Source organism: Papio anubis, chromosome 2 (assembly GCF_008728515.1).
Source record: "Papio anubis isolate 15944 chromosome 2, Panubis1.0, whole genome shotgun sequence".
NCBI lineage: Eukaryota > Metazoa > Chordata > Mammalia > Primates > Cercopithecidae > Papio > Papio anubis.
The window spans coordinates 190,727,080-190,745,102 of record NC_044977.1 but is presented as its reverse complement, the minus strand read 5'-3'; the positions used below and the strand labels follow the sequence as shown (position 1 = coordinate 190,745,102).

General features: G+C 47.7%; 1 protein-coding gene across 2 annotated transcripts in view; it reads right to left on the bottom strand.

The window, feature by feature from the left end:
- Nucleotides 1–477: 477 nt before the first annotated feature.
- The window catches only part of LOC103882502, a 186,387-nt gene continuing 168,841 nt past the window's right edge, over nt 478–18,023 (bottom strand). Inside the window, exon 3 of one of the 2 annotated variants that reach the window (XM_017956097.3) lies at nt 478–660. In XM_017956097.3, coding sequence (XP_017811586.2) covers nt 524–660 — 137 coding nt within the window. In that variant the 3' untranslated portion in view covers nt 478–523. Of the gene's footprint in view, nt 661–9,051; nt 9,513–18,023 lie in introns of those variants that run through there. The other variant, XM_031663904.1, reaches the window with a different exon arrangement.

The following is an 18,023-nucleotide window of genomic DNA, read 5'->3' as shown; positions in this document are numbered from 1 at the left end:
AGGTCGCCGGCCAGGTGGCAGCGAGAAGGGCAAGAACTAGAGAAGCGTCCAGGACAAACAGCTCAGGGGACGATCCCTCTGAGTTCCTATCCAAGTTCCACCGCAGGGGACCTTGTTTATCCTCTCTGGGCCTCAGGTGCCATAGCTGGGAAGTAAAAAGCTTGGGCCAGAAGGTGATTCTCCAAGTCCTCCCAGCCTGGCCTCCTCTGGCTTTCTGTCTGACATTTTTGTCACTGCTCTTCAAGCTGGTCAAACAGGGGAGGAGGAGTAGTTGTCTACCCACCGTGCCAGGCCACCCTCTAACCCCAACAACCCCTGTCGCATTCTCAACAGCTGATGGTTTTTCTTTTGTACAGCCTTGCAAAGAAACCCAACTAATTAAATCAGTTGTGTTTGCCTTGACTTCGCAAATGTCCCTGAAACAAATGATGCAAAACAAAGAAACACATCAATAAATGCAGCCAAACAATGAAGTGCAAGAACACATAAGAATGTTCTTTTATTACAAAGGTGACATAGCACATCAGTGAAGAAAAGAGAAACTCAACCAGCAGGCCTGGGGCAAACGGCTGTTTAGGAAAAAATAATGCTCCATCTCCATCTCACTCTGTAGACCAATATTAATTCTAGGGGATTTCAGAAGAGAAATAGAAACATTTCCTAGAAGAAAACAGAGAGACAGTTAATGTAATCTTGAGACAAGGGAAGCCTTTCTTAGCCTGACACCAAAGCAGTTACAATAAAGGCAAGGATTAATAGATTTGACCATATTAATTTTTATTATTATTATTTTTTGAGATGGAGTCTCACTCTGTCACAAAGGCCAGAGTGCAGTGACACAATCTCGGCTCACTGCAACCTCCGCCTCCCATGTTCAAGCGATCCTCCTGCCTCAAACCCCCAAGTAGCTGGGATTATAAGTGTGCACCACCAAGCCTGGTTAATTTTTGTATTTTTAGTGGAGATGGGGTTTCACCATGTTTGCCAGGCTGGTCGCGAACTCCTGAGCTCAAGTGATCCACCCGCCTCGACCTCCCAAAGTGCTGGGATTACAGACATGAGCCACTGCTCCCAACCAGATTTGACCATATAAATATTTAAAAGTCAGCATACCAAAGACAGTAAAACGATTTCCCAATGTTGTATCGAACATCTTTTTAGGTGTTTCTGGGATGGGTAGGAAAGCCATTTCTAATTATCTCAAATGTGAAAAGAGGGAACCCATTAATGAGAGAAACGAAGAGAACCAGCGTTAGGGGGAACTTCAGGAGGGAAGAAAGCCTTCACCACAGCCACTCCGAGCAGGGCCAGGAGGACGCTGAGCTCCGGCTCCACCGCCAGGACTGCCCTGGGGAGGAACTGAAAGGCTCCGCTGGCCTCCCCATCCCACTCCTCCACCTCGGGCCAAAGCAAGTGAAGGAAGTCAATGCAGATCCTGCCAGGGTTGCCTTGGCCTTTGGGCAGCTCAGAGGGGCAGGGGTGGAGGCACCTCCCTCCAGGCAGATGGGCTGCGGGATGTCCTCGAGCCCCTCCCCAGGGCTCCGGGAGCTTGTCCTTCCTGTTCTGTCTCCATGGCCTGGATATCACAAGGGAAGGATCTGGTGTCATACTGCCTTCCACAGCCTGTGATTGCATGCCAGGCCCCAGTGCCCACAAGAAATATGACTCCACCTGCTCCAGGGGACAGGCAGGCCACTCCCGGAGCTCGCTGAGAAGTGGGTGAAGTCTCCAGGCATGGAGTGCCGCTCCTCTGAGCCAGCAGATTCCTACCTTGCTGGGCTTCCCTTTGGGGCTGAGAAGGAGCTCCGCGTTCCTGGCGGATTGGAAGCTCCCTCTGTGGTCTCCTCAGCAACCACAGGCTGCTGCCGTCTCTGAGCGGTGGTCTGGGGCTGAACTGCCAGGTCACCGCACTGTCCCCAGCCCCGCCCGCTGCAGCAGCAAATTCACAGGCGGCAGTGAATGGTCCCAGCCTGAGATGGGGGATCTTAGGGATGAACGTGGCGTGGGGGCTAACACGGCTTCTGGGAGGGAAATTCACGTGGTATCCACAGGTAGAATTCACACATACCTGGGTTCATCTGGCAAACTAGAAAGCAACGGCCCAAGGAGGGCCTCAGGGCAGGGAAGCAGAGAAGCCTCGCAGAGAGCACTCACCCTAAGGGAAGAAGGAGCTGGAGGACATGAATGCGGGAGAGCCTTGGGGAGGAGGCGGACACTCCTGAGCAGTAGCTGAGACTCTGATTGGACCCTGCACTGACCCCGTTCACTTTATGTCTGGGCTCTGCAGAGGGTGAAGGCCCGAAGGAAGAGCGAGCTCCGGACCAGCCCGGGGCCATGCACAAAGTGCGTCAGTGAGGGCTCTTCACTGCAGGCAACCAAAACCGATCGGGCTGATAGGAGCTAAGAAGGAATGCTGTGAAAGGGGGTCACGTAGCTCACAAGGCGGCTGGCCAGCAGGACGGGAAAACTAAAAGAAACAAAAGGTTACTATGCAGCCAGAACCACAGCCACAGAAGCAGCCCAGAGACAAGGCGCCCAGAGAGCTCAGCAGGCTCCGCTGATATTGTCCATCTTGGATGCTGGATGTCGCTGCCTCCACCACCAGCAGCATCCCCATCATCACTGTCACCACTGCCACCACACCGCCAGAAAGAATCTGCCCCTGCCCCAGCCTCACTGCCGTCACTGGCTCCCGATTCAAAGTTGGAGGGGGGTGAGGCTGACTGGCCCACACTTTGGCCTCGAGGAACATGGGGTAATGATTTGTCTGTCCTGTTCAGCTTCTAGATTTGTACATTAGGAAATTCTCCCAACATAGGCGGCTAGAGAGGGAAGGATCAGTCAGACACTGACAGCCAAGAAGAAGGAGGAAGAGGAGGAGAAGTGAGAAGAAACAAACAGTTTAGCTTGAAAAAAATCTTGAAGACATCACTCCTGCTCTCCGGGCTTCAGTCTGTGACCGTCCAAATTGCCTGGGGGTCATGGGAGGAAGTGGGCCTGAGAGCCCTGTCACTGGCAGCGTGGGCAAGGGGAACAGTCACCATCCTTCATGGTCATCACCATCATCATCTTACGGACTGTCCCTAACCCGGGGTTCCTCAACCTCTACAACTAACATTTGGGACCAGATAATGCTGTGTTGTCCAAGCAGTCCTGGGCATTGTAGGATGTTTAGCAGCATCCTTGGTCTCTACGTACTCGCTGCCACCAGCGCCTCCTCTCCAATTGTGACAATTAACAGTGTCTCTAGACATTGCCAAATATCCCTGGGGCAGAGTTGCCTCTAGTTGAGACCATCGCTGTAAACACAGCTGCCTTAGTCCTCCTATGGCCACTCTGCAATAAAGGCCTAGACTTTCCCTCTGGAGAGGCTGGGCTCCTGCCAGGACAGGAGCACGCAGAGTCCTAGGGCGCCCTTTTGACTCCTGCTCATGGAGGCAGGGAGGAGGAAAAGGGCAATCTTACGTCACCAAATATTTACTATTCATTGAGCCCTGCACAACCTGCCTTTGCTCATGTAGCATGCTCTCCCTCACCCCAACCTCTCTTCACTTGCCCAAACCTGACCCCTTCCCTCTTTCTCTGAATTGGCCTGCATCTCTCCCTTTCAAGATGTTCAGTGCCCTGGCCAGACGTGGTGGCTCACACCTGTAATCCCAGCACTTTGGGAGGCCAAGGTAGGTGGATCCCTTGAAGTCAGGAGTTTGAGACCAGCCTGGCCAACATAGTGAAACCCAGTCTCTACTAAAAATACAAAAAATAGCGAGGTGTGGTGGCGCATGCCTGCAGAGTCCCAGCCACTCCAGAGGCTGAGGCGGGAGAATCGCTTGAACACAGGAGGCGAAGGTTGCAGTGAGCTGAGACTGCACCACTGCACTCTAGCCTGGGTGACAGAGTGAGACTCCGTCTCAAAAAAAAAAAAAAAAAAAAATAGCTGGGCATGGTGGCACACACCTGTCATTCCAGCTACTCAGGAGGCTGAGGCAGGAGAACCACTTGAACCTGGGAGGCAGAAGTTGCAGTGATCTAAGATCGTGCCGCTACACTCCAGCCTGGGCAACAGAGTGAAACTCTGTCTCAAAAATAAATAAATAAGTGCATAAATAAATAAATAAATAAATAAGCTCAGAGCCCTAGTCTGAGACCACATTTTACTCTGTGCTCTACTCCTGCAGTGGGGTGGGGAGGGGCAAGTCATACACCCGCACTGAGGGCCATCATAAGACGTCGCCCTGTGAGGACCCTTGTGGAGAGATGTTAGGGGGACGCGGCTCATTTCATCACGCAGCGCTCTCTCAATTAGGACCTTGGGAGAGATGCCCAAACTACTCCTGAGCAACTGGTCAGTTTTTGTTTTATGGACACTAGGAACTGGGCCTTTTCCCAGGTTTCCCTTTCCTGGAAGCTGTTAGAAAGCTTGGAGCCAAATTTGGGGTTCACCCTCATCATCTGTATATTTATGATTCTCGTAATTTAGTCTCATTCCTGGCGCCATTTTTATGCCCTTACCCTTATTTTGTCCTTTTATTCCTTCTTTTAAATTATGTTCCCTTGTTATGTTTTATGTATTAACAGTTTCTGGCAGAAAGCATGGTATAAATAAGAAGATAGATGTAGATAAAGTAGCTCTGTTTCTCTTACATGAGAGCTAGGTATTTTTATGTCTTGTCTGGCTCCGAATTAATATGAATTTACTGAAAGCAGTAGCTGCATCAGATTCATTTCCTGCCCACCGTCCCCACTCCTTCACTCCCTCCCCTGGAATTCAGCCCATTGCCCATTACGTATGGACACTCAGTCAGTATTTGTTGCTCTGTTGACGACTGGTTCTCTTAGATGCAACAAATTTCTTCCCTCCCTCCTTTCTCCCTTCCTACCTTCTTTTCTCTCCTTCTTTTTCTTCTCTATCTCTTCTTTTTTTTCTTCCAGAAAAATAAAGACAAAAAAGAGGAAACAGATACACTTTGGAAAGAACTCCCAGTGAGGTCCGTCACTGTAGTCACATTTTAGAAGAGCTGACACTTCAATTCCCTTCTAAAACCTACAACAACAGTCTATCAAGTTCATGCTGAAAAGTGACTTCAGCCAGAAGAAGGAAAATTCGAGACCAGCCTGACCAACATAGTGAAACCCAGTCTCTACTAAAAATACAAAAATTAGCCGGGTGTGGTGTCACGTGCCTGCAGAGTCCCAGTTACTCCCGAGGCTGAAGCGGGAGAATCGCTTGAACACAGGAGGTGAAGGTTGCAGTGAGCCGAGACTGCGCCATTGCACTCCAGCCTGGGTGACAGAGTGGAAGAGCCCCAAGGCCTTCTTGGTGACACTGGTCTTGTCTGGGGAAGTAACATTCCAGCCTTGTCAGCTCATTATCTTTTCTCTGAAATCACCCTGCCTTTTCATCTGGATCCGGCATTCCTCAGACTTTGCCTTCTCCTGGTGAGGCATGTGTTACATGGAGAAAGTAAAATTCTACCCTCAGAGAGTATTTGCTGAATGAGTGAATCCTATTTAGGCAGTAAAATAGGGTCTGGAGGCAAGAAACACAAGATACCCTCTCCACAGGGCATACACCGAGTAAAGGACTTTGTAACTTTACTTCATCCTCTGCATTTACATAGGGTGTACTCCAAGTAGAGGGTATTTAAACTCATAAAAACTCAGTAACGGGGCCTTTGAGCCCCTACACACAGGCCCGCTCCCACACTGTGGGGTGTGCTTTCATTTTCAATAAAACCCTTCAGTCTTTCCTTTGTTTGTGCGTTTTCTCCAATTCTTTGTTCAGGACTCCAAGAACCTGGACTCCCTCCACGGTTAACATTGTTTGAACCTCCCAACACTGCCGTGAGTTAGACAGAGCAGCAATGATTATCACTATCACCCGTATAGATGAGGAAGATGAGACTTAGACACATGATTCACGGTATAGTCAGGACCAGAGTGGTGGTATAAAGCTCAAGGAATCTGCTGGGGGTGCAGAGCGGGTCTCCATTAAATGTACATCACCCTAAAGCAGAGCCGAGGCCTCAGGCCCTGCAGATGTGCCAAAGACCCCATCACTGCTGTAGGATATCATTCGTTTGTTAGTTTGTTACTGCATTTATGGGCAACACCCATTTACTGAACATGGCATGGTGCTAAGCACAGTGAAGCACATACAGATGAACGCGTCCACTCCTGAGCAGCTCAAAGTCTAGCCAGGAAAACAGACCTAGGGACAGAAGACCACGAAGCAAATCGTCAGCACTCTCATGGCGCCTCTCCTCACCAGCACTCCCGAAACCGGGCCTGCAACTCCACGGTGGCAATTTTCATACGGATTGCAATTGTTTCGTGCCTCTTTCACCACCAGAGTATGACCTCCTTGAGGAAAAGGGCAGTTTTTTGTTTATTTTATTTTATTTTTTAAATAATTTATTTTTATGTTTTTTTTTGAGACGGAGTCTTGCTCTGTCGCCCAGGCTGGAGTGCAGTGGCACAATCTCCGCTCACCGCAACCTACGCCGCCTGAGTTCAAGCGATTCTCCTGCCTCAGCCTCCAGAGTAGCCGGGATTACAGGCACACGCAACCGTGCCCGGCTAACTTTTTTTATTTTTAGTAAAGACGGAGTTTCACCATGTTGGCCAGGCTGGTCTGGAACCCCTGACCTTGTGATCCGCCCACCTCTGCCTCCCAAAGTGCTGGGATTACAGGTGTGAGCCACCACGCCCGGCCTGACAATTTTTATTTTAGCCTTTTTTTCCCCCACAGCATTTAGCCTGGTCACTGGTATCCAGCTTCTACTCAGTCAACACTTGCTGAAGGGATGACAACTGAGGCCTCTCAGGGCTACAAGAAGAGGACATTTCTGCAGGAGCCATGGAGCGCATCACAAAAGGGAGATTTTGCTTGGAGTCTGAAAGCTGAGGAAGAGTTTGCTGGGAGACAGGGTCAAGGGTTCCAGGCCAGAGGAACCCCGTAAACATGACTGGCCTTGGGTAAACGCTTCCTGCCGGCCAGGCTGTGTGTGGCCTGTGGTGTGAAGGGCTTTACAAGGACTATCTCTGAACCCCACCCACCCCATGAGGTTGCTGATATGATCAATACCATCTTATACCTGAGGAACAAAAGGCACGGAAAGTTCGAGTACCTTGTCCAAGGCCACACAGGTACCACACTGTAGAAGTGGGACTAGAATCCACTCTGCTATACAACTATAGCCCAGGCAGGAAGGGGAGAGGTCACTACCTCTTCCTTCCCTCTTCTCCTTGGAACTCTTGAAAGATTTTGGCTCCATCTGTCACCGAGACCCCAGGGTGTCTGTGATCAATAGGATTTCAGCCATGTGCAACCCCTGGGGGCATGCAGCCATGTGGGGCACCTGGTCCTAAATGTTCCACATGCATGTGGCCACCCTCCTTTGCCATGCCTTGAACAGCCACTCCGCAGTCTCCCCAGGTTCTCCTAGGCTGTAGCCAGGGAGCTGAGGTGAATGGCTGCTGTTCAGGGTTATGTTCCTCCCCTCCTTAGTCCAGAGAGACCCTGCCTTTGCTCCCCAGGCATCTGCACTCTGCAGAGAAGACACCTTGAGATAGGAAAAAACCGAGGCAGCATGAGAGCAGCCAAAAATGCCAGCCGCTCTCTCCCGGTACAGGATTCTGTTTTCCAGAGCGCTCCCAGGGCTTAGCAGTGGAAGAGGATGGAGCCCAAGAGCTGCAGAGGAGGCACTGGGTTCCCAGGGCCTCTGACCCAAGCGCCCATGGTGTGTCCACTGGGGCAGTGTGCTCAGTTACCTGCTGTCTTCACACTAGGCCTCGCCCTCAATGTGCACTCTCACAGTGCCACAGGAAAACGAGACATTGTGTATGTTCCTATTAGTGACCATCATTCAACATGCTTGATTGTTGGGTCAACCTTATGCACCAGCCATGATAGAGGGGATTTTATAGTGGCTCATCTAAGAGAGCTGCCCTGGATGGACCTGGCCCTCAGCTGGGCTGTGCTCTGGGGACGTAGAGACTAAGAAAGGATTCCAGTTGAGAGGGTCACTCACGTGAGGCAGAGAACATCATCTGACTGGTCTCCGTCTTATGGCAAAAGACATTTTAGCAGATATTAGGGAATTCCATAATGGTAGTCTCTAGTATTTATTGTCCATCAGGTGCCAGGTATGTAGAATATATCTAATCCTTGTAACAAACTTGAACTGGAGATCGTTGTCAAATTTTACAAATACACAATCTTCAGGATGTTAAGCAGATTCCCCAAGGCCAATTTGTAAATGCCATGGCTAGTGTTCAAACCCAAGACTTTATGGCTCCAAATCCCACACACTTTCCACTACACATGTGCGTCTCAGCCCAGGCTATGTTCAAAACACTCACCATCACCATCACTGTCATCATCATCATTATCTCCAGCTCCGGCTATATTCACAGTACTCATCATCATTATCTCCATCACCATCACCATCACCATCGCCATCATCATCTCTAGCCCAGGCATGTTCACAATACTCACCATCACCATCACCATCATCATCATTATCTCCAGCCCAGGCATGTTCACAATACTCACCATCACCATCACCATCATCATTATCTCCATCCTAGGCTAGTGTTCACAACACTCATCATCACCATCACCATCACCATCATCATCATTATCTCCAGTTTAGGTTGTTTTAACATTTGTTGTTATTATTACTTTCATTATTATTATTATATATTTCTAGTTTTAGGTTAAAGCCTATACATTTCATTATTACGACATTTATTATTATTATTTATTATTTCTAGAAGTTTAGGGAGAAATTTTATAATATTTTATTATTATTATTACACATTATTTTGTGTTTATGTTTATATTAATGACACATACGACACATTACGACATTATTATTATATTTTAATTTAGTAGCCATTTATATTTAAGACATGAGACATTATTACAGGTTGCCACATTATTATTTTCTAGTTTTAGTGAAATATATATTTTTTACGACATTTATTATTTATTATTATTATTATATTTTAATTTGTATGTTTTATATTATTTATTATTATTATTCCAGCCCAGGCATGTTCACAACACTCTCACCACCATCACCATCACCATCATCATCTCCAGCCCAGGCTACGTTCACAGTACTCAACATCACCATCACCATCATCATCATCATTATCTCCAACCCAGGCATGTTCACAATACACACCATCACCATCATGATCATCGTCATCATTATCTCCAACCCAGGCATGTTCACAGTATTCACCATCACCATCATCATCATCGTCGTCATCATTATCTCCAACCCAGGCATGTTCACAATACTCACTCATCACCATCACCATCACTCATCACCATCAACATCATTGTCATCTCCAGCCCTGGCTATGTTCACAATACTCACCATCACCATCACCAACATCATCAATCATCATTATCTCCAGTCCAGGCTATGTAACATTCACCATCACCATCACCATCATCATCATCATTCTCTCCAGTGTGTACACCAGGGCATCAGTGGGTGCTAGAAGCCACAGAAATAAATATAAGCCATCTTCTTGAGGGACAATTTGGTGATTCGTAGGCATTGGTTTTACATTAAAATCAATATTGATATATTAAGGAAGAGAGAACAAGTTAAGCATAATTGTTTAGGGGGAGAACGGAACTCGAATCTATGGGCTGTTTCAGGCTCTGCCCCAGTTTTGGGGTCTTTCTTTGTGCTGTTGGAACACTTGAATGGAAAATGTGGAGAGGTCCCAGGCTCACCCGGGAAACAGTGAGCAGGCTCTGGTGGTGAGGGCTGCAGGTTGCCCTGGACTCCTCCTTCCTGCCTGGGGATTGCCTCCAGATTAGCAGAGGCTGGGGTCTATCTGAGGCAGACTGCTTCAGTGCACATAGGCAAGCTACGGTCGAGAAATGGACTGTAGGATCTTTCAAATCTCTTCTTATCTTGTTTTCAGGTAATTCTGGTATTTAAAGTTTTTATCTTCTTAAAAATTTTAAGAAGATTAAATTTCTTAGGAAATTTTAAATCAAATCATGCTTTTATGGGTCAGATAACTGAGCCTTCCCTTTCATGACCCCAGTGTACCTCTCCCAAGAGGTGTAGTAAGTTGGTTTTGCGTGGTTGATGGGGGGCGGGGGTTAGCAGTTCTTCTCTCCTTCAGTAGTTCTCAAGCTTGGCTGCACCAGTAATCACCTGGGAGGCTTTTGGTTTTTGTTTTTTGTTTTTTTTGTGGGTTTCTTTTTTGAGATGGAGTATCACTCTGTCGCCCAGGCTGGAGTGCAGTGACGCAATCTCAGCTCACTGCAACCTCCACCTCCTGGGTTCAAGCAATTCTCCTGCCTTAGCCTCCCGAGTAACTAGAATTACAGGCATGCGCCACCATGCCTGGCTAATTTTTGTATTTTTCGTAGAGACGGGGTTTCGCCATGTTGGCCAGGCTGGTCTCAAACTCCTGACCTCAGGTGATCTGCCCACCTCGGTCTCCGAAAATGCTGGGATTACAGACATGAGCCACCGTGCCAACCCCACCTGGGAGTTTTAACAAACACTGATGCCTGGGCTCAGTCCCCAGAGGCACTCTCTGAAGTGCTTGACCAGGGCTGTGGCCTGCCCACTGAGGGTATTAAAAGCCCTTCAGGTGACCCAGGTACAGCAGACTTGAGAACCACTGTCGTGTAGTTTTAGGCCAGCGACCAGGATCCCTGGCTCTTTGAAGGAGCAATTTCAAGTAGATCTGAGCTGCAAAATTGCCATCACCTTACCCCTGCTCATTAAGAAAACTCAGAGAAAAATCTTCCTGCTAAAAGCCTGAGGTGAAAAGGTTCCGCTTTTGATGGATGCACTTAAAGGAAAAAGCTTTGATTTGTTTGAAGTCATCCTTAGGGGTTGGTTTTTTTCTTGCATCTATGAGAGAGTTCTCAAACCCTGTGAAACAAATTAGATTCTAGCAGCAAAGGTTGATGAAATGCAGATACTGGGAAAGAGCCGTTTCAATGAAAATCCGGAAGGTCCACGGCTGGCTTCCTTCTTGAGTAATTTCCATGGTTTTCACAGATATTTCTGCAATCCGACTGCGTCCATTCATCCTCTCCATTCCCACTGTCATAATCCAGGTCTGACATCTTCCCGCTGCAGTCACAGTCTCCTAACTCATCTCCCTGCCACCAGCGTTTCCCTTCTTCAGCCACTCTTTGCATCATGCCCAGGGAGATCTCTCTAGAATGCATATTTGATCATATCACTCTCCTGCTTAAAAATCCGGTGGTGTCTGCTTCCCTGTTGCATTTGAAATAAAACCTGAACTTCTTTGTACAACTCATAAAGTCATTCATGATCTAGTACACGCCTACCTCTCTGGCTTTTCATCTCAATTTCTCCATAATCCCGCACACTCTGTGCCAAAGCCAAACAGAATGACTCACGGTTTTCCAAACATGCTGAGCCCTCTCATGTCCCTGAGGCCTGGGTTCTAGAGGGTTCTAGAGGGCTCTCTATATCTGGAACATCCTTCCCACCGCTTTCCGCTTTCTTCTCTCGACTAAGTCCCACTGTTTTTTGTTGTTGTTGTTGTTGTTTGTTTGTTTGTTGAGACAGAGTCTTGCTCTGTAGCCAGGCTGGAGTGAAGTGGTGTGATCTTGGCTCACTGTAGCCTCCACCTCCCGGGTTCAAGTGATTCTGCTGCCTCATCCTCCTGAGTAGCTGGGACTACAGGCGTAAGCCACCATGTCCAGCTAATTTTTGGATTTTTAGTAGAGACTGGGTTTCACCATGTTGGCCAGGATGGTCTCGATCTCTTGACCTCATGATCCACCCGCCTCGGCCTCCCAAAGTGCTGGGATTACAGGTGTGAGCCACCATGCCCAGCCAGTCCCACTTGTTTTTAAAGAAGCTTCCTTGAAGCCTCACTCCAGGTTAAGCATACTCTTCTTTCCTCCCACAGCACCTCAGGCATTGACCTCAGTCACTACTCTTACCACACTGTATTATGATCATCTCTTTGTCTACCCTAGACTGAGGTCTTTACAACACCACTCCAGCACCTAGCCCATAGCCTGACATGTTATTGGTGCTTACTATGGTTTCCAATATAAAAGAGTCAAAATAATTCCCAAAATATGTTCACTTCTGCCCTACTGACTTCTAGCACAACGGGCAACTGAAGTAGGTAGTTTGCATAGACACCAAGAAAATAAATCTGTGTCTTAGTGGCACCTAATTTCCCCTATGTCAGTAAAATCTCATGGAAAAATATCCAGTGCTTGCTGAATGACCAGCACAACGGGGAATAAGCAAAAAATAAGACGTGGTCAGATGAGATGTTCTTTCTTCCTCTTTGCTTCCACTGCAATAGATGTTCCTGGCTGAATCCCTTCATTCCCCATGAACTGCTGTCCCCTGGGTGTGTGGCTTTTCCTCCACTATCAGGAGAACCCGCTCCCCATGTTTAACGTGGGTTCTTTTCTATTTCCCAAGTGTCTCGGCTGGGTTGAGAAATAAAGGGAAAGAGCACAAGAGAGAGAAATTAAAGCTGGGCGTCCGGGGAGACATCACATGTCGGCAGGATCCGTGATGTTCCCGGAGCCGTAAAACCAGCAAGTTTTTATTAGCGATTTTCAAAAGGGGAGGGAGTGCACGAATAGGGTGTGGGTCACAGAGATCACCTACTTCACAAGGTAATATCACAAAGCAAATGGAGGCAGGGCGAGATCACAGGACCACCGGACGGGGAGAAATTAAAATTGCTAATGAAGTTTCGGCACGCATTGTCATTGATCTTATTTCCCATCTTATTAGGAAACAGGATTTGAGAGCAGGTAACCTGTCTGACCACAATTTATTAGGTGGGAATTTTCCCCACCTAATTGTAGTAAGCCTGGGAGCGCTATAGGAGACCAGGACTTATTTCATCCCATCAGCTTCGACCATAAAAGACACGACGCCTTAAAAAGGGGCCGTCTAGGCTGGGCGCGGTGGCTCAAGCCTGTAATCCCAGCACTTTGGGAGGCCGAGACGGGCGGATCACAAGGTCAGGAGATCGAGACCATCCTGGCTAACACGGCGAAACCCCGTCTCTACTAAAAACACAAAAAATTAGCCGGGCGAGGTGGCGGCGCCTGTGGTCCCAGCTACTCGGGAGGCTGAGGCAGGAGAATGGCGGGAACCCGGGAGGCAGAGCTTGCAGTGAGCTGAGATCTGGCCACTGCACTCCAGCCTGGGCGACAGAGCGAGACTCCGTCTCAAAAAAAAAAAAAACAAAAAACAAAAAAGGGGCCGTCTATAGGCCTACCTTCAGGGCGCATTCTCTTTCTCAGGGATGTTCCTTGCTGAGAAAAAGAATTCTGCAGTATTTCTCTTATTTGTTTATGAAAGAGGAGGAATATAGCTCTGTTCCGTCCGGCTCACCAGTGGCCAGTTCAAAGTTACCTCTCTTGTTCCCTGAACATCGCTGTTATCCTGTTCTTTTTTTACGATACCCAGATTTCATTTGTTCAAACACACACGCTCTACAAACAATCTGTGCAGTTGATACAATCACAGGGTCCTGAGGTGACATTCATCCTCCTCAGTTTACGAAGAAGATGACAGGATTAAGAGATTAAAGTAAAGACAGGCATAGGAAAACACAGGGGTATTGATTGGTGAAGTGACAAGTGTCCATAAAATCTTCACAATTTATGTTCAGAGATTACAGTAAAGACAGGTGTAAGAAATTATAAAAGTATTAATTTTGGGAACTAATAAATGTCCATGAAATCTTCACAATTTATATTTTTCTGCCACGGCTTCAGCCGATCCCTCCATTCGGGGTTCCTGACTTCCCGCAACACTCCACTACACCCAAAGCAGCTGGAGGGCATGGTCATGCATTATGGTCCCTCCATGGCCCACCTTGCCTGGGGCACGTGCTCAGGAATATTGTCCAATTCCGAATTATGATGAGCTAAGATTTGGGGACACATTCTGACATGTTTTCTTTGGAACCCAAAATTAAAACTCTCACTTCTGGTGAAGTTGCCTCAAATCCTTTCTGAAACAAAGCAAGCTATAAAAAAATGAATAGAGGAGAATGAAAATACATGAAAATGAATAAATAAGGACATGAAAAATATTTGGTGAAACCCACTATCTCTCACCTATTCGTTTATTTGATCATTTAATCACCAATCCATCCTGTCATCCAACCAACCATCCTTCATTTAACAAATATGGTCTGCGCCTGGGGCTGGGCTCAGAGTGATAAATGAGACAGAAATAGTCCTTGCACTCATGGGCTTATGTTCTAATGGGAAACAGACATTCGACAAAGAATTTCAAGTGCAACTGGAAATGAAAAGGGTGGTGCGGAGGTGCCCCCAAGACAGAGGGTGGTCCTCGCTCATTCATTCACTCACCACTCACTCGCCCCCTCATTCATTCCCGGGTCCTCACACAAAGCCTGGACTAGTAGCACCACTCAATGTTTACTGAAGGAATGGATGAGGCCTGCTATCTGCACAGCGTGTCATTAACAAAGCAGAATTTACTTGGAAGGTTGACTTGGGGAGCCCCAAATGTAAACTTACATGATTTTTTAAAGCTTCTGTTTTTCTCAAATCTCTGCAGTAAGAAGGAGCATGGGCATGTAGAATGCCAGAATTAAGACCTAATGATGAGACACCAGAGGTGTGAGTGTCCTACTGCACAGTAGCAGGGTTACCCCAGGGCTTAGCCAGAGGCAGTTTAACCTCCAAAGACAAAGAAACGACATTTCCATCACCTACTTCCCTGAGGAAGAAAAAAGATCAAAGATCTCGCAGTGCCGTCGTTTAAACAGTAAGATAAAATTCGCCTTGTGCAGCAAATGCCCCATTGTGCCTACGTTACCAGTGTTCTGTATTTTCTCGGTGACAAGCTCTTGTATCCTTCTCTTCTATCCCGTGAGTCCCAGCAACTCTAGCCAGCGCCAAGAGAGCCCTGAGGGATACTCGCCTGTTTGATTTCACAAAAGGACTGGCTTTTGCCTTTTCTGGCTAACCGTGAGATGGAGAGAGACAGTGAGGGTGGGCTTTAGGATGTCACTGTGCCTTTGGCCAGGGCTCATTCTGCTGCCAGGATGAGTCACCTCGAAGACAGAGTCTCAGTCATTTGTGAGCTGGGTGTTACCATACGTGGCAGAACTTGGATGCTATGGCAGGAGCGATCAGCTTAGGTCTGGATCTGTAAAAGCATCAGCAGGTCCAGACAGCTGAGGCTCTGTGAAAGGGTCCTATGTGCTTCTCCTGCTTCCCAGCTTAAGAACTAACAGGATGTCCAAGTGCTGAAGAAAGGACCCAGGGAAGAGAATGGGAGACCTGCTTCTAGTCCCAGACCTGCTACTGATGCTCTGTGTGGCTTTGGACAAGCTGCTTCTTCCTCTGGGCTCCGCTTTCCTCATCTGTAAAATGCTCGTAGTCAGTCTAGTCCGGAAGCACTAACTTTTGGGCCCTAGTCTACCAGAAATCCTCAAAGATAGCAATGGTTTCTGTGATTCCAAATAGCCTGATGGAAACATACATTTCACAATGAAGGGGCTGAGTTGACTAAAGAACCCAACTCCATTGCTTTTGACTAGCATTGTGTAGATGCCATAAATTGGGACTCTCGTGCTCGTTAGAAACCCCTATCAGCAGCCATATATTTCTTTAATAAATCACAGGAAAAAAATTTTTTAACATATTTAGTTTTCTTCATACAAAATTGTTCTAAATGTGGGCCAGCATGAAGGATGGCCTTTGAAAGGTTTCTGGTGGTAAGCACATTGGCGGTCCCTTGAAACCCAGTGATCCCTCCAGCTCTAAGATTCTAATATTCTAATATTCTAAGACCAGCTAAGGAGCCCGCCTCGCTCCCTTCCTCCGGCTCCATTGCCCCACAGCAAACAGCAGCCGTCTGCACCTAGGACAAGGCTGCAAGCTCACTTCAAACAAGGGCACTGGCCCCTCTGTGTGTTCAGAAAAGGTCTGAGAAGTTGGTGATTAAAGATTATGATCCCTGATGCCCAGAGTATCTCTCAGTAACCATTATCAACTTAACTTATCATTGCCTCAGTTTCCTTTTCTGCAAAATAGTTTTCTATCTCAGATAGGCATAAATGGACATTATTTTGAATAGTAACAGTTAGAATAACCTTTTGACTATTGGATATTCTACAGATAGAGGCAAGTGGAAGGCAAAATATAGACTTTCAGAACCAGAATTGCAATTCATGGAAGTTTACCCACCATATGTGTAAACACACACACACACACACACACACACAAAGTCATCCTCTCCTACAAGACAGAGGTGTGACCTACCTAGCCCTCTCTCTGAGTCCTTTATTTCTGACTTGAATAAGAGAACATAGGTAGCTGGGGTGTTAAAAGAATTTTCTAGGTTTTAGCACCTGATATCTTGGAAAGACTTCGAAGGTCACCAGCTGCTCCCTTCTTCCAGGTGAAACCAGAGAGAACTTGACCTTGATGTGGGTACCGATGCTCTAATTCCCTGATGCTTAGAGGAGGACATGTAAGAGGGACTGCTGGACTCTGCAGAGGGAAAAGGATGCGCTAAGACTTTCCATTCCAACTCTCTCACAAAGCTCCACATGAATCCCTCAGAGCCATGGTGAGAACCCAGGGATGAAGGAAGTGGATACAGTTAGGCCGTTCAAACCAGGAATTCATCTCTTAGTGTGATATTTATAGGAGTTGCACATAAAAAGTAACTCAGCCACCATTACCATCATTGCCATCATCACCATTGCCCTGAGAGAGGAGCATCTGCTCAATGTCCTGTAATGTACAAAAACAGCTTTCACATCCATTATCTTATTTGAGCTTCAAAATCACCCGGTAAAGTAGGTACAGCAGGGCTTATTCCCTGCTCCCCTTCCCTTTTGAGGATGAGAAAACTGCAACGTCAGGAGCAGTGACTTGCCCACAGCCATCCAGCCGGTAGTAGCAGACGCAGGACTAGAACCCAGGCCTTCTCACTTCAGCCCAGCGTCTTTCAATGACAGCTCGGAAAGCTGTTGCCTTACCAAGAGCGCCGAGGGGGATGGGTGCAGTGGGAAGGTGCTCTTCTAGGCGGAGGCTACCTTAGTTCAGGCTGAGGACAGAGGAGCAGAGACCCTGTTCCCCGATGAAGGCCTGCCAACATTCTGATGCCTTTGGGGTTGCTGATGGTCCTCACTGCACCAAGAGGAGCAAGTGGTTTTCTGATTGGCTTACCCCACTGATTGCAATTGAGCTGAATCTTTAAATTGAGCTTGCCAGAAAAACTGGTACCAATGAAAGAAGAGCTCTCCATTGCTGGCTGGGGTTCACAGGCCTCAGGGTGCCCGAAAGAGGCTCTGTCCCCGTGAGGTCAGCCCTTATCCTCCCCTTCCCGAGGCTCCTTCTCTGTAGTCTGAGCAGAGAGCCCCCACTATGGACAACCCTTTCTTTCCTCAGCAAAACCTGGCTGTGCATTTCCTCCTCCCACCCGTCTCCTTGAAATCAGCCCAGTGTCGTCTCAGAAACATGTGCTGAAACACCCACAAGTCCAGCTGCAAACCCGGAAGGGCCAGCGCCATAGGAGCCCAGGCCTTCAGCTGACTTCTCAGGCACGCCCCTCCTGCATCCCCTCCCTGCCGCCCCAGCCCTCCCCCAACCACCTACATGCTGGACCAGCTCCCACTCCACGGATTCCCAGGCCCCCTGTCCTGGCAGGGCGTGCTCCCATCTTTCTGGTGTGTACCCTTCTCAGTGCTCTACATCCCACTGGAGGAAACCACCTCCAGTCCTCTGGCTTTTAACCATTTTCTGTCTCATACTTCCATGTATCCTTGACTGCAAGCGATCTCTGTTTTCACGGTTTTGAACAAGTGTCCCAGCTAACTTATGTTGGCTTTTAAGCACAGTTTCTACAGGCCTCTGTGTCATCCTTCCCTTTCACAGAATCATGATGTGTAAGAGGTGGAAGGGGCCTTGCGTAGTTCCATTTTACAATGAGGCACACTGAGGTCCTGAGAGGAAATGCAATCTG